Here is a 16,000-nt window from a genome sequence, read left to right on the forward strand (position 1 = left end):
TATTATTTCGTAATTACTTATCGACCATTGCATTGCTGGCCGACTGGCATGCTGTTTTCTAATCTGGTCCAAGAGAAAGGCCATCAAAATGACTGTCCAGCTGAATCTCAGCGAAAACGGCCTGTGACTATGGCTCTCAGATGCTTCTGCAGGTGGTAACTCAATTTAATTGTTTTAGTGAATCGGTAACCTGGTTCAAATGCGGATCTAATCAGTCTAATTGGGTGAATAGTAGTCATAAAATGAATAACTCTGGAACGAAACTGAAAAATGTTTCTTTTTTGGCTTGGAAGGCTTGGCTGTTTCTTTCTTAGCAAGAAGGAAAATATGGCCCACAGCGTTGGCTATATCTTGGCCAATTTCCACCCGATTCTAGAGCGGAATACCTTAAACGATTTCTAGATCGATTCACCATAATCCTGCATCAAAATCTGGGAACAAAATATTTTTTAGTTTTTTTGTCAAATTTCCTTAGGGATCCCTTTCAAAATGCTTTGAAGGTCAATATGGCCCCCAACGATGGCTATATCTTGGCCAATTTCCATTCGATTCTAGAGAGGAATACCTCAAACGATTTCTAGATCTATTCTCCGTTGATCTGCATCAAAATTTGAGAACGAAATATTTTTAAGATTTTTTGTCAAATTTCCTGAGGGATCCCCTTCAAAATGCTTGGATCGTCAATATGGCCCCCCAGCGATGGCTATATCTTGGTCAATTTCCATCCGATTCTTAAGCGGAATATCTTAAACGATTTCTAGATCGATTCTCCATCGATCTGCATCAAAATCTGACAACAACATATTTTTTAAATTTTTTGTCAAATTTTCTGATGGCTCCCCTCCAAAATGCTTTGAAGGTCAATATGGCCCCCCAGCGATGGCTATATCTTGGCCAATTTCCATCCGATTCTAGAGCGGAATACCTTAAACGATTTCTAGATCGATTCTCCATCGATCTGAATCAAAATCTGACAACGAAATATTTTTTAGATTTTTTGTCAAATTTCCTGAGGTATCCCCTTCAAAATGCTTGGATCGTCAATATGGCCCACAACGATGGCTATATCTTGGCCAATTTCCATCCGATTCTTGAGCGGAATATCTTAAACGATTTCTAGATCAATTCTTTATAATCCTGCATCAAAATCTGGGAACAAAATATTTTTTAGATTTTTTGTCAAAATTCCTGGGGGATCCCTTTCAAAATGCTTTGAAGGTCAATATGGCCCCCAACGATGGCTATATCTTGGCCAATTTCCATTCGATTCTAGAGAGGAATACCTCAAACGATTTCTAGATCTATTCTCCGTTGATCTGCATCAAAATTTTAGAACGAAATATTTTTAAGATTTTTTGTCAAATTTCCTGAGGGATCCCCTTCAAAATGCTTGGATCGTCAATATGGCCCCCCAGCGATGGCTATATCTTGGTCAATTTCCATCCGATTCTTAAGCGGAATATCTTAAACGATTTCTAGATCGATTCTCCATCGATCTGCATCAAAATCTGACAACAACATATTTTTTAAATTTTTTGTCAAATTTTCTGATGGCTCCCCTCCAAAATGCTTTGAAGGTCAATATGGCCCCCAACGATGGCTATATCTTGGCCAATTTCCATTCGATTCTTGAGCGGAATACCTTAAACGATTTCTAGATCGATTCTTCATAACCCTGCATCAAAATCTGGAAACAAAATATTTTTAAGATTTTTTCTGAAATTTTCTGGGTCATCCCCTTCAAAAGTATGAAAATGCATGGAACCATTTTTTGTGAAACTTCCACTCCAAGTTAGTCTACCTTTCTTATACATATTTTAAAATTGATAAGCCTTCTGGTAGATGTTATTTTTGTCGGGTGAACCATCTCATTGTGAATTGAAACTGGCGATTGTGATTTGTAACATGAGGAACAGCGACTAGACACCGTTAGTCCTTCTGCTCCATGTCCCCCACTTTCCAATGTCGAAAATGTCTCCAATTCGAAGAAGGGGAGAGAGGGTGAAGTGGAAAACGAGATGGGGAGCCCTCACTTCTGTCACAGCGATGGCCGCAGTCACAAGTGAATTACCCAGAGAGCCGACCACTACCACCAACACCAAGAGCGATCGCCTGAGGGCAGTGAAAAAACGTGTGACCACGTGTTTGCAGCAGTGGTGCCAGAAGCTCCAGCAGCCCGCCTCCTTTCGCAAGAGTTCCTCCAGCCGCTTCTACAGGCTCTTCGTGAAGGCCGACTATACGGCATTTGGCGATAAATTCAAATCCGTTCGCCAATTTCACCGGATCTTCAAGGCGGGAAGGAAAGGCAAAGAACCGGCGGAGTCGGTCGATGAGCGCCAGCAGTTGCAATTTGTGGCGAGACTTTTCTCCTCCACCTTGATATCCACGGAGGAGATATACGGAAACAGCAGCCGGAAAAGTCAGAGTTTCAACAGCAACAGCATGACCATTATCGAGAGCAACTATATAGCCGTAAGGGAGGAGAATCCCGATATAGACGCAGAGGTCCGCGCCATTTTGCTATCCCACGCCCAGAATGGAATTACGATATCGAGTATCAAGAGTGAGTTTTTTAAATAATTTTTTAGACTTCTTTTCCCAGATGAGAGTAATATAAAGTTTTATTAAAAACTTATTACTATTTAAAATAGGGTTAATTAATAAGATTGTGTTTCTCGAACTTGTTTCTTAGGTGAATATCGGAAACAAACGGGCAACACCTTCCCGCTGCACGACAATGTCACCGACTTCCTGCTCACCATTCCATATGTCACCGCCGAATGCAGCGAGACCGGCAAGAGGATCTTCAATATGAAGCCCAACAAGGACAATCGTCATCTGTACGACATGGTCCTGAATCAAAAGCAGCGCAACGACTTCAGCAGCGGTCCGCCCTCCACCGTCGACTACAATAGCAAGCCGGTGGGGCAGCGTGGACCGCCCCGCCACTGGCGGTATCAGTACAAGCGCAGGGCCCAATCCCCGCTGGAAAATCTAAATCAGATGAAACACCTGAACACCGAAAGGCAAGTCCAGGACAAGGCGATTAACGCCAATTCGGCTACCCTGCAGAAACTGGCCAAGGCTGCAGGGGAGTCGAATTGGTGCTACCAGGATAATTGGAATCATCTGTAAGTTTCAGATAGTTAGGGACTTCGATATATATCACTTCTAGGTCTCTAATCTCTCATAATATACCTTCAACCTGTAGCAACAACTTCTACCAACAAAGCAACGTCAATGGACACCAAAATCAAGTGCCACCCAACATTTACGTCGATACTCCGGATCGGCAGACCCAGGTTACAGATCCAGAGCAACATTGCCAGAACCCACACCCCAGCCAGAACCAAAACTCTCAACAGGATATATACAATAACCAGAACAGAGAACTGTTCGAATTTAAGAGACCTCGTGACCTAACACCCACTCCCACCATGACCAGTGCCACCCACAACGATTCGATGCGGACGATCAGCTCCGATTTTGACGCCTTTCTGCTTGATTTTCCGCTCATGGGCGATGATTTCTTCCTATATCTGGCCCGCATGGAGCTAAACTGTCGCTTCAAGCGGTACGAGCGGGTCCTGCAGTCAGGACTCTGTGTCTCGGGACAAACGATCATTGGGGCCAGGAACAGGTTCCGGAAAGTCTATTTGCCGGAGGGTACACAGATCATAGTCAACATCGGATCGGTGGACATAATGCGGGGCAAGCCGCTGGTCCAAATCGAACACGATTTTCGACTCCTGATCAAGGAGATCCACAGCCGGAGGTGCATCCCGATCTTAACAAATCTGGCACCTCTGGCTAACTACTGTCACGACAAGGTCCTGTGCGATAAGATCACAAAGTTCAATAGGTTTGTTCGCAACGAGGCAAGGAGTCATCTGAAGTTCATCGACATTAATTCTTGTCTCATCAACGAGAAGAAAAATGTCCTATTTGATTGTTTTCAAAGGTAGAGTGTGATTATTTTTATTTTTGAATATTTTTAACCCATTGTTTTCAGTGCACCGCGTACCGTCACGGGTTCCAAGGAACCGTATCTGTTTTGGAACAAGATCGGACGGCAAAGAGTCCTTCAAACAATCGAATCCTGCCTGGAGTACTAACCGTAGATGTTTTACGGAATTTTTGACTGGGCTGGCACTGGTCCATCTTTGAAGATGATTTTTACGAAATTTATACGCTGACGGCACTCGCTTTTAATGGAATTCGCTTAATTTTAATATGTTTATGTTATATGTTTATGTGTCAATGTCCCTGTTTATTTTTATGTTGAATTGTATTCGTGCGCTTGTGAGAGTCCCTAATTGTTTATACATGTTTTGTGTTTTTTTGTTAGTTTTTAACTTTTTTTGTGGTTTTCGCAGCCTGGTATTGGCTTCGTAATATTTAGAGCTTTTGCACATTTTTTGCATCTATCCCAAAGACTGTGCGAAAATTCGATTTACGAAGTGATATTAGGATGCTAAAAACTTTCTCTACTTTCTCAAATTATTCCATCAAACTTTTCATTTCAACTTATTGCTTCTATTGGATTGCAAAATGGAACTTAACTGCAAATCATTGCTAATGTTATAATCTGTTTTTTGTTCTCCTCTTTTTTTTGTGTTTTGTGGGCCAAAGTGCTGCATGCTCATGTATAGGAATCGGATGCTTCCCCCCAAGAGTGGGTGGCTGGCGGGTTCCATACATACATTTGAGTCATGCCGCATTTTGGTCGCGATGAAAATGCATTTGCTTCCCTTGAAGCACTCGCTTGCACAAAATCAACGCCGCGGCTGATTTATTATTGATGTGCCAAGCAATTTCAAGTGAAACATTTGTGAGATTTTCGTGTTCCGGTTTCCGTTCGAGTTTTCTTTCCTCCCTTCTTGTTACAAAAAGTTTATAAAATGCTTACACTTACACTTTGCTGTAAACATGCCATCGGAAGTGCGCGCTTCAATACTTCTGTTTGCTGCAAAGTATATTAACTAAATCTCAAGTACTATCTCTTATTTATAAACTAGTTTAATGTATTGTATGTATGTTTTTTGTATGTATCGGAAGTGATCACGTTTTTTTTTGTCCTCATAACAAGCTGCAATGTAAAATTTAAAAAAAAAATGAAAAATTAAACAAATGGGAATCTAAAAAAATTACTCTTTATTCTATGGGTAAACAAAAGTGAACTAATAACTCTTATCATTAATACAAATTTAAAACACCCGCCATATATCGATATCAGGCATATCGATAGTGTGGCAGAAAAGCTTTGAAACGTGTGTCAATTTGCCGCCTCGTGTCTGGGCACACTGTTTAGCAGGCGACGGCTAAAAAAGTAAGCATATTTTTCCGTCGAAATCTGTGCTCAATTCATTGGACGAGCGTTTTCACTTGTTTTCAGTACAAAATGGCTTCATTCTTGGCACGTACGAGCGGTCCCATACTTGAATCCGTTAGGCCAGCGTCGGTTAAGAAGGTAAGTGCCCGCAAATACCGTTTAAATGCCATTTTAGTGTAAGTGCAAATTCAGTCACTTTACATAATAATGGCAAAAGCTACAGAGAGAGAGAGAGGGAGAGAATGGTGGAGAGATGGCAAGGTGAAGTGCGGCTGGCTGCCTCTCTGTCGCTAGTTCAGGGACAGATCAGTATTAGGCGGGGGTGGTGATCGTTACTTGGAAACTGTTCTATTCCCAAGGTGCTAAATTCGCATTAATTAGGTGACCGGTAGAGCAAATGGCTTTAAATTGATAAGCGAGAGGGCTATACGAGTCACGATCGCACAGCGCCCCTGTTAGCCACCTGACTTGTGTCGGTGTGACGCAATAGTGGGCCTGTGTGTGTGTGTGTGTGTGTGTGTGTAGGTGGACCTTGAAAGCCTCTTCTATTCCACTTTCCACCACCCATTTTTTGTTGTTTTTGTTATTTTTTTTTTATCAATGAGAATGACAACTGTTGCTATCTTTCGTTGTTGTTGTTGTTGGTGTTTTTGTCGGGCCCTCTAATTAAATTTTTAATCTGTGAATTAAATTTAGTTATCATGAAATGCCGTTAGCCGCTGCCAGACTTGGTCTTTGCTCTTAGTCCGATTTTGTCTCAAAACTACATATATTTGTTTATATTTTTTGATGAATCAGCGAACCAGTTTTGGTCTTATTTTTATTTATTTTTTTTGTTTGGCAATGACCTCGTGACTGAAAATCGCAAACTCAAACTCTAATCAAGTTGTATATTTTTTAAAATATTTTTTAGATTCTTGGCCTTGCTCCTGTCGCCGTCCAACAGCTGAGAAACCTCAACGTTCAGGAACATGTCTCCTACAGTCTCCTCAACGAGAGCAAAATCCCCACACCACGGTAAGCATCAGGACAAGAAACTAAAAACAAGAAGCTAATATTAAATAAATACACCATGGCTTCCCAGCTACAAAGTTGCAGTCCAAAGTTCAACGAAAGTGCCGCGTTGTCGCAGCATTGATTCATTTTCAGCTTGGACTTTGGCTCAACTTATTAATTGGTATTAATTAGCTGGGGTAAACAAACAAAAGAAACGCCTCAGCCACCGATTATTGAATTTGATAAGATTTCGCACATATTTATACTATTTGATCGACGGGTAGTGTCAGGGGTCAGTGACGCGGATTCTGATAAGCAATGGAAGTCTCTATAAGGAGGACTAATACTCATAAGAATTCTAATATCAAACTATTTAGAAAACTAATATAAAACATCTGCAAAAGCAGCTGTTAGCCATTTACTATTTATCACTTGTTTTTTCAATTTGATACTCTGTTTTACAAAATTATAGTCATCTGTTTTCCGGTCTAGAACATCATCCGATTATGTTCTTAAAGGTATGCTTGGATGTCCCAATAACCTTGTCTAGGCTAATTCAAAGTCCCACCTACTGATAAGCACGAATTTACGTAAAAGTGTCTTATCAGCAAGTTGTTTCTTGGACTTCCATCATAAAGAGAACTCCCAGAATTTGTTCCCATACCGAGTGACTCATTTGTATGTCTTCTATTGTTTCAGATTTGCTGTTGCCAAGAACGGCAAAGAAGCCCACGATATTGCCACCAAGCTCAAGACAGACAACCTGGTGCTGAAGGCCCAGGTCCTGGCTGGAGGACGAGGCAAGGGAACCTTTAAGAATGGCCTTAAAGGTGGTGTCCGAGTGGTCTACGAGTAAGTGAAAATTAATATTAAATATTGTATAAATTCTAATATAAAATGTTTAATTTGTAGCCCCAAGACAGCTGAAGAGATTTCCAGCAAGATGATCGATCAGCTCCTGATCACCAAGCAGACCGGAGCTGCTGGACGACTGTGCAAGAAGGTTATGGTGGCTGAGAGGAAGTTCCCCCGTCGTGAATTCTACTTTGCAGTCATGATGGAGCGCGCTTTCAATGTGAGCTTAAAATATTGAAAGCCAAGATAACTTTACTTATAAACTAAGAAACTTCCAGGGTCCCGTCTTGATCGCATCTAAGGAGGGCGGTGTGGACATCGAGGAGGTGGCTGCCACCAGCCCCGAGGCCATTCTGTACGAGCCCATCGACATTGACACAGGTCTGACCAGCGAGCAGGCCCAGAAGATCATCCAAAAGGTTGGCCTGGGCGGCGAGGGTGAGGAACAGCACGTCGAGATGCTGCTGAACCTATACAAGCTGTTTGTCAACAAGGACGCCCTTCTGGTCGAGATCAATCCCTATGCCGAGGACGCCCTGACTGGCTGTAAGTAAGGGATTTCCCATTCTGTCGGCCACTTCTCTTTGTGTAACTCATTTCAATTTCTCACTCTAACCGAAATAACTCATTTGTGCTTGTCCTAACCCGGGGTGTGTTTCTGTCTAGGCTGTAAGTATTCATTTTCCAGAAACTATTCATCCAAGAATTAAATAAATATATTAATTTTAATGGATTTTTGTAGTCTTTGCTTTGGACGCTAAGCTGCGATTCGACGACAACGCCGAGTTCCGTCAGAAGGAGCTGTTTGCGCTCCGCGATTGGACCCAGGAGGACCCCAAGGAAGTCGAGGCTGCCAAATACAATCTGAACTACATTGCTTTGGACGGAACAATTGGTTGCATGGTGAACGGTGCCGGTTTGGCCATGGCTACCATGGACATCATTAAGTTGTACGGCGGCGAGCCGGCCAATTTTCTGGATGTCGGTGGTGGTGCTACTGCCGAGGCTGTCAAGGCTGCCTTTAAGATTATCACTTCTGATCCCAAGGTGCTCTGCATTTTGGTCAACATTTTCGGTGGCATTATGCGTTGCGATGTTATCGCCGAAGGCATCATTTCCGCTACCAAGGATCTGAATCTGAACATGCCTGTGGTTGTGCGTTTACAGGTTAGTAATTATTGAGATTTTTATCCAAAGAAACTGTTAATAAAAAATGATTTTTTTAGGGAACCAAAGTCAAGGAGGCCCGCGAACTGATCCGCACCTCTGGACTGAAGATTTTGGCCCGTGACGATCTGGACAAGGCTGCCGATCTGGCCGTTCATCTGGCGCAGATCGTTAAGCTGGCCCGCGAAATGAAAATGGACGTCAACTTCGAGATTCCCGATAACCAAAAGTAGATAGATCCATCAACTAACGGCTAAGTCAACCCCAACTACACTGCAGACACAACTAAAGAGAGTCGACTAAAGTCTAACACACTACTCAATGAAACTACCCAGGCCATCGCTTCGTAGCCTTAGCATTATGTACTCGTAACTATCGGTCGAACTATTGATGAATGAATTGATTTTGCAAAAATGTTAAGTTTAAAGTGTCGTAAGCCAGAGTGTCATAGCTAATTCGAATAATCCAAGAAGAGTTCAGTGTTCTCTCTATGCACCCTTAAATAGTCAACATTAAATTGCACGAGAAATAAGAAATACATGGAACAGAAAATACCTTTGAATTGTGATTTTTGCAAAAGTTCATTTAATTTTTATTTATTGAAACGCGAAGCTGCTGCCGCCGGCCCAGCACTTTCCGATTGTGTATTATGCTATTTAGTTTTGCCTTAAATTAAAACACGAAACAATCTAATGCGGAACACCATTTTTTTCCTATATTTTGTATTGGGTTTCTAATTTAATTTTTTTCCCATCGAACCTTAGTGGATCGGGAGGCAAATCGGGTGGAAAAGGTGGAAAAAAAGAAAAGGATTGTGAGAAGGACGAAAAGAAGAAGGATGATAAGAAAAAGGATGAGAAAAAAGATTGCACGCAGAAAGAAGAGAAAAAGAAGAAGCCGAAAAAGGATATTTGCGAAAAGAAGGAGCCGAAAAAAGATGATAAAAAGAAGTAGTGCCCCCCCATAGGCCGAGGTCTGAACAAAAGGTACACTCCAGGTGACACTATGTAATCAAGGACAATAGACGGATGGGATTTTTGAGCCGCGACACGAGAAGAAGCCATAGTAAAAATTCCAAGTCGAAGACCACCAAATAGCAAGTTGCATCCAGGAGTTCCATACAATTTTTCAGTTCTTAACAGATTCCGGCCAGTTGTAAATTTTTGAATTATTTCCCCAATACTATATATATATATATATTCCAAGTTAAATCGATTGTAATTGTTCTGAATTGTTTATTGTGTTTGTTGTGAGTCTTAGAATCGATCGACTAGAGAAAGTATGTGGTTTTGTTCCTGTTCCCGCCAGTCAGTGTCGCCATCGCCCAGGTTTCCGGCATATTCTGTGAAGGATATTTATATTAAATATTGTTCCAATCAATGTCCTTTCAAATTATACCTCTCATAATGCTGCGTATGGTCTTCATGGAGGCGCCACGCAAATTAAGTATCTGCAGCACGCGCTGCTTCACAGTCTCCGAGGTGGAACTGACCTCCAGCAGGATGTAGTCGATGCGCTGCAACGTGAACAGGCCACCAGTCAGCCGCTTAATGTAATTATTCTCCTCCTCTTCGTCCTCATCAATGCTGGGATCCTTTTGATTAAAAGTATTTTTATTAAAATAAAATCTCTTTGGCTTACTTTACGTTACTTGCCTTTGTCTGCTGATCTATTTCCTTATCGATAGCCTCCACCTTGACCAGATATTTCAAGTGAAGCTCCAGCAGTCGGTCCACCTTCTCGTGGTCATTCTCGGTGAACTTGGCCAACATGCGCTGCCGGTGCGTGCCCTTGCAGTTGCGCAGCATGGAGGCAATTACGGAGGTCACATGCTCCTCATGCTCGTCGGCGGATATCAGACGCTGCTTGTTCCGTTTCGGGGTTTTCATGAATAGGGGAAAGATGGTGCGCAGGCCAAGGATCTCAACAAACTTGTTGCAGTTGTCCCGACCATCCTGGCCCGCCATGGCATGGTCCAGGACTTTGAGGGAGCCGTTGCGTGACATTTTCTTTTCGCGCAACATTAAGTTCATTAGTTGAAGACCCTCGCCACTCAAAAAGCGGTCGCGATTCTCCCGGGCCATCAACGCCGAGCAGAGGCAATTAAAAAGGTTCTGCATAAATTCCTGCTCCTCGTTGCTGCCGGGATCGTGTCTCTTGTAAACGGCCAGTTGCTGCAGCAGAACATCCACGCCGTCCAGTGAGCCCAGGAGCAGTCTGTTTTCGTTCTCCGTTTGGATGAGGATGGAAAGTATTTCGCTGCAATAGAGCTTGTTGGGATCGAAGGGCGATTTGCCGCGCAGACGTTTCAGCAACCAGGCTAGGAGTCCTTGTTCCGCCGCTTCTCGCACGAATTCCGAGTCGATTTCAGTTAGATTCTCTATAATGGCCAGGGTATTGTGAACGCCATCCGCTTCCTCCTTGACCTTTTCATTTAAACGTTCCAAGTTCTGGACGAGCAGAGCACAGATCTGCTCTTTACGCAAGGCATCTATGAGGGCTTCAGCTCCTTCCCGACTCTCGCCCAGAATATCCACATCGGTGACTTCTTGCAGCAGATCCACCACAGCCACCGCTATGTCTGTGTTCTGATGCGCCAGTAGTTCCAGCAAACTGTGCAAGCCATGAAGTTCCACGAGGAGAGGATACAAATCCGGGACCGTGGCCACGCCCTTTAGCTCTTGGATAACATTGTGGAGCTCCACTTCCGATTCCATGAACTTGTCGGGGCTCTCGGCAAACTTAATCCGCATTTCTTGATTCTTGAGGTTTCGCTTTTCGAAAACTAGGATCAATTTCTTCAGACTTTGTTCATCCAAGACATCCCCATCGGCTTCCTCGTTTTCCACATACTTGAGGATGTTCAGTCGCTCCTCCTCTGTTAGTTCCGGATCAAATTCGAAGACGGAAGCACCTGCAGATGCAGAAGAGCCTCCAGATTGCTTGCTGTAGTTGGCAGACTCCTTGGCTTCAGCAATACGCCGCATGCGTTTGGTTTTCTCATCGCCGCTTCGTTTTTGTGAAGGTTCCACCTCGAAATCGTCGTCTTCGTCCTCGTGCGGCCTTTTAGGCGTTTGTTCCGGCTGATCAAGGAAAATTCCTCATTAGATATGGTTTATTTGATAATAAAAAGCTTACCTTAAAAGCCAGCAATTCGCCGATATCCATGATCCGTGATTTTTGCTTGGAATCAAAAAATAATAAACATTTAAGGAGGTGCTGCCGCTGCTTCTTCTTTAAGCTGTTGATGTCCGTTTCCCAACACTGTAGGTTTACGGAAACGGTAACATTTATTTATCGAGTTGTCGATAATCGATGTGGCGGGAGTTATCGACAACATTTGAAATTCGTTTGCTTAAAATAGTTTCTTTTAAGTAAAATAATAATATATGGAAAGAAAATATGATTTTTTAAATAAAGTTCTAACGAACTACAACGACTTAAAGTAAAACGCAGCCTTAGAAAGAAAGGGTTATTTATGTTAAGAATATTTTTCATTGCCTTATAGTTGCATGAACATATATAGTTTCAATCTCGTTTTAATATATTTAAAAATGTTTAGTTGTTAAGCCTTTTCCACCTGATGACTTTGCTTCAAAGTGAACCCATAACCCATTACTGACAGCCTCCACAGTCTTTGTTGGCCCTACTCCTGCCGACGACAACTTTACATAAATTCCTATAGGCCAATCCCCAAAAATAAATTTCAACTGCTTTAAACCCAGTAATTCGGCAAGTTGTTTCAGCCGATTTGCCCGAGTCTAAAGCCATCTCTTTCGCTCTGTTGGGCTTTCTTCCAGCCAGTCTCAAGCCAGTTCGTCAGCATGATTTTCAGTTGTTGTTGTTGGTATTTTTGCTGCGGCTGCTGCCGCTTTTTTCCTACTCTTTTCTGGCTTGTTTCATGTTGACCCACTTTTGGTGGCAATACGTGAGCCAGCACAGTGGGCCTTAGCAGCGGTGAAAGCTAACAATGCATCCGTTTCGAGAATTTTTAGTTAGTAGTTAAGTTTACTTTTTAGTAGTTAAAGAATCATATTAAAAATTGTTGGTATATTTATGTAATTTGTATGAGAACTGTTACTGTTTATTCAAAATTTTAATAACATTTAATTTAAAAACTTGTTGAATAAATCTTAAATATTTTAATATCAGTACTAATTTTGAAATAAAACTGCAACTAATTCAACAAATAACTATCCATATTTCTATTATTATTATAAAATATTTTGTTATGTTTAAAATTTTTGGTTTTTAAAATTATCTACTTCTTAATGTTGATACCCCACTGTGCCGGGCAAAAAAAATCATAAACTGAATTGCCAACAGGTTATGGCGACGACCACGAAACCGTCGACTCCGAACCTCTGGGGCTGGCTTTTTGTTGGCATTGCTTTGCTGTTGCTCGACTGTTGGCCAAAGAGTAGTAAAAAGGGCCATGACAGTGACACTTTGAAGTTTGAGGTTAAATCGTCAATGTTTAGGCCTTGGTCTTGCTCTTCGGTCTCCAGTCGCCTTTGTTATTGTTGTGGCTTGCTCTTTTTGCTCTCTCGATATGCTCCAACATAATTCGTGCGGTATTTATGGGGGTTTTTCTGTACTTCTCTGTTTTCTGAGACCTCATCTTCGATGCAAATGGCTGCAAACAAAAGACTTTGGCAACAAACTTGCCAAGCAATATCTTTGAACTCACGCATGCTCACACGTTTTTATTTAGCTTATTAATTATTTTTTGTTTTTTTCTTCTGCACAACCGACGGCACACACTCTAGCACACACAGTCATAGACACAAGCTTACATTTGAAAAGTGAAATTTCAAAGTAGAACAACCGGCAACAACAACTCACGTATAGAGGTTCCAATAAAAATGGGGTCACTTGTTACTGGCCAACCACTGGCCCCCCTCGAACACACTCCTCCTGCTCCGTCTCTGGCCTAACCCCACCGATACCCCACTGACCATTGAACGCATAGATCACGCGCCGTCTGTTGTTGTTGTGTATGTTGTGTTGTTGCCGTTGTGCATCGTAAATTAATTGCAGTCTCGTCGCGTCTTTTTTTTTTTTTATATTTTTACATTTAGTTTTTTTTTTTGCTTAAATCGTTCTCAGTTGGGTTTTAGGCCAACCATCGTGTGCGCCATTAAAATGCACCACGAACTTGTCAACGAAATGGAATAAATTGTGAAATATTTCTCTTCTCAGAATTATAGACTTTCGCTTTGGCCAAAAGTATGAAAAAATATTTACTTTTGAGGGAAAAAAACCCCCTTAGCCTTAAAAGCTTTTTCTATAAAGCATACCATCAATAAAAAAATGAGTTGCCTTTGATCTTGTTATAATAAATATTGCCTAGTTTCTTTATATTCTTTCCACTTTTTTGGTTCGTAATAATAATCAAGTTTAATTGTGTATTTCATAAGATTTTCGTTGTGCACTGTTTGCTTTTGCTGCTAATTAAAGTTAGTTGAGCAGCTAAAAAACAGAAACTAAAAATAAAAAATCAAGAAAACCAGAACAACACTTAAAAATTAATAATTGATTATAATGTTATTACGGACATGATTTATTCTTTTTTGAATCTTGGCCAGCCGTTCGGCGAGGCGTGAACAAATTTTAGCTTCATGGTAGAGCCTAGAGCCTAGAGTGGTGGAAATCGTTGCAAAATCAAAAGTAATACTAGGGTTGTGCATTTAATTTTTTTAATTGCCGAAAAAAGAGCGAGTGCATAAATTATGAATGTTGCGAAATTTAACAAGTCCAAGTCCAGATTTCCTCCACTTCCTGCACGTTAGCCATTTCCGTTCTGCTTTTTGAGCTCCTCTTCCTGCCTCCCACCACTGCCTCAATCTTGCATCAATCAAAGTCTCAATCAAGAGCAAAAGTAATCAAAACTGATAGCAAACAACCACAATAACAAATGAGGAAAACACAAACTGAACAAATAAACACAATAACTCACACACCAAAATCATGCGAGTAAATAAAAAAGGGAAGAAGTTGGTGCGACAAAAGCAAATATGGAGGCAAGACAAAATCGTTAAAAATAACAATATGTGTGTGTAAAAAATGGCATAGCAGAAGCAACATTAACAACATCCAGCACCAGCACCAGCACCAGCCCCAGCGAATGGGCAAAACACAAAAAAATCCAACAAAACAAACAAACAATACAGACACATACAAAATAGAAATGGAGAGCAACTTTCACCCAAGGTCATTGTGTCTTTAACTGCGCCAAAGCTCAAAAACAGCAAGGCAGCACCACCAGCAGCAGCAATACTAGCAACAGCAACACCAGCCACCAGCAACTAGCAACATCGGCAACAGCCACTGCGCTGGACAATATTAATATGCGACGGCGGCAAGGCACGACCGTCCTAACCAACAACGCCCGACGTCCGATTTACTATTTTTAACGAAAAAAAAACAGTCCCACAAAGAAAGGTTAACCAGTGGCGATTGCAGCCTAGTTGCATTTGCAATTTAAATAGTTGCCAGTTGCAGCAGACACAACTCAAGGGCGTATTGAAATCTGGAGTGAAAATGAAAGCTTTTATATTTAATTTATTTTCTTTATTTCTTTGCTACTGCTTAAGTCGTAATATAATTTTTTAGCTTATTAAATAAAAGTTTTATATATTTCAATGCATTATATTAACAAAAGCTTGAATTCTCTCAACTAACAGTTTATATTTTAAATGCTTTTATTAAATTTCTAAAAAAAAATAGTACATTTTATATTAAAATTTTCATAAGTTTCCTTTATTTAAAGAGGTAGTTCTTCCATGATTTGTTTAAGTTTCTATTTTGTGCATTGATGTCTTTGAAAGACAAATTATCTTCACATAACTAGACCTACCTAAAAAGACCAATTTCTTAAGAACCTAATAATTAGTTTGTTTTTTTTTCTCAAGAGAAATATTTTATTTAAGAAATGGTTTCTATGTGGGCTTTTTTTGTAATGGGAATTATCTTTATTTCAATCTTCCTCTAAAGCTTCCTTCTTAAGCCAACCTAAATGCCTGCTTAGGCATTTCAATCTTGAGGAATCCCCCATTATTCATATTATCTAGCTAGACACCTTGATCTGGGTCATTCTTAGCCACATTGTTAGCTGGATGCAATTAAGTGGCCGAAAACAGAAAGATGAGAGAGTTGAAAATGACTTTTAATTGACATAAAGTTTAATTAAAAGACTGAAGAGGAAAATAGATGAAAGAGATTCCGCAGAGGTTGCTATTTAAGGTTTCTAATGTATTTTAAATTATGTTATTAAGATTTGGCAGAAAAATACCAAATCGGAAGAGAAAATAAATAATTTTGTTAGATAAAAAAATGCACAAAAAAATTAAATTGTTTGTTATTTAAAATAGTACTTTTAAAATTTATTTTTTTTAGATTTTTTTGTTTAGAAATAATGTGTGAATATAACAAAAGCTTAACCCTTGACTGGCGACGGTCGCCGCACGTAGCTCAGTTTGATTAGAACAAAACGAAGCCACAGCAAGAGCACACAGCTTCACTGGCATGATGTTGCATAAATTTAAGTGCCACAGATACAAGGCGCAAGATACAGAAACGAGTTACAGATACATCAAGAAGCAGGCGCGCCACCAGATGAAGCTCTGAAGAGTCAGCGGCATAGAAATG

The 16,000-nt window shown here is 40.9% G+C and overlaps 3 protein-coding genes across 6 annotated transcripts; 2 read left to right on the forward strand and 1 right to left on the reverse strand.

The window, feature by feature from the left end:
- The first annotated feature begins 2,011 nt into the window (after positions 1-2,011).
- Positions 2,012-5,147, forward strand: LOC6500475 (maternal effect protein oskar). The gene is made up of 4 exons (XM_001953262.4): positions 2,012-2,563; positions 2,693-3,131; positions 3,212-3,961; positions 4,013-5,147. The coding sequence occupies exons 1-4, from the start codon at positions 2,047-2,049 to the stop codon at positions 4,113-4,115; spliced, it is 1,809 nt and encodes a 602-aa protein (XP_001953297.1). The 5' UTR covers positions 2,012-2,046; the 3' UTR covers positions 4,116-5,147.
- A 91-nt stretch (positions 5,148-5,238) lies between these two features.
- On the forward strand, positions 5,239-9,581 carry LOC6500476 (succinate--CoA ligase [ADP-forming] subunit beta, mitochondrial). Of its 4 annotated transcripts, XM_014911090.3 has the most exons (10): positions 5,239-5,329; positions 5,396-5,470; positions 6,246-6,349; positions 7,028-7,180; positions 7,241-7,403; positions 7,462-7,729; positions 7,850-7,852; positions 7,926-8,350; positions 8,410-8,579; positions 9,115-9,581. In XM_014911090.3, exons 2-10 carry the CDS (start codon positions 5,402-5,404, stop codon positions 9,302-9,304), a joined length of 1,545 nt encoding a protein of 514 aa, XP_014766576.1. In that variant the 5' UTR covers positions 5,239-5,329; positions 5,396-5,401; the 3' UTR covers positions 9,305-9,581. The 4 variants fall into 4 exon arrangements, with proteins under 4 accessions (XP_014766576.1, XP_044570164.1, XP_014766575.1 ...); XM_014911089.3 differs by having other exon boundaries at positions 5,301-5,470; XM_044714229.1 differs by lacking the exons at positions 7,850-7,852; positions 9,115-9,581 and having other exon boundaries at positions 5,241-5,329; positions 8,410-9,050.
- On the reverse strand, positions 9,562-11,622 carry LOC6500061 (beta-catenin-like protein 1). The gene is made up of 4 exons (XM_001953264.4): positions 11,489-11,622; positions 10,006-11,433; positions 9,749-9,944; positions 9,562-9,692 (listed from the first exon to the last, which is right to left on the reverse strand). The coding sequence occupies exons 1-4, from the start codon at positions 11,516-11,518 to the stop codon at positions 9,607-9,609; spliced, it is 1,740 nt and encodes a 579-aa protein (XP_001953299.2). The 5' UTR covers positions 11,519-11,622; the 3' UTR covers positions 9,562-9,606.
- Positions 11,623-16,000: the final 4,378 nt, after the last annotated feature.

This window comes from Drosophila ananassae, chromosome 2L, assembly GCF_017639315.1.
Source record: "Drosophila ananassae strain 14024-0371.13 chromosome 2L, ASM1763931v2, whole genome shotgun sequence".
NCBI classification, from domain to species: domain Eukaryota; kingdom Metazoa; phylum Arthropoda; class Insecta; order Diptera; family Drosophilidae; genus Drosophila; species Drosophila ananassae.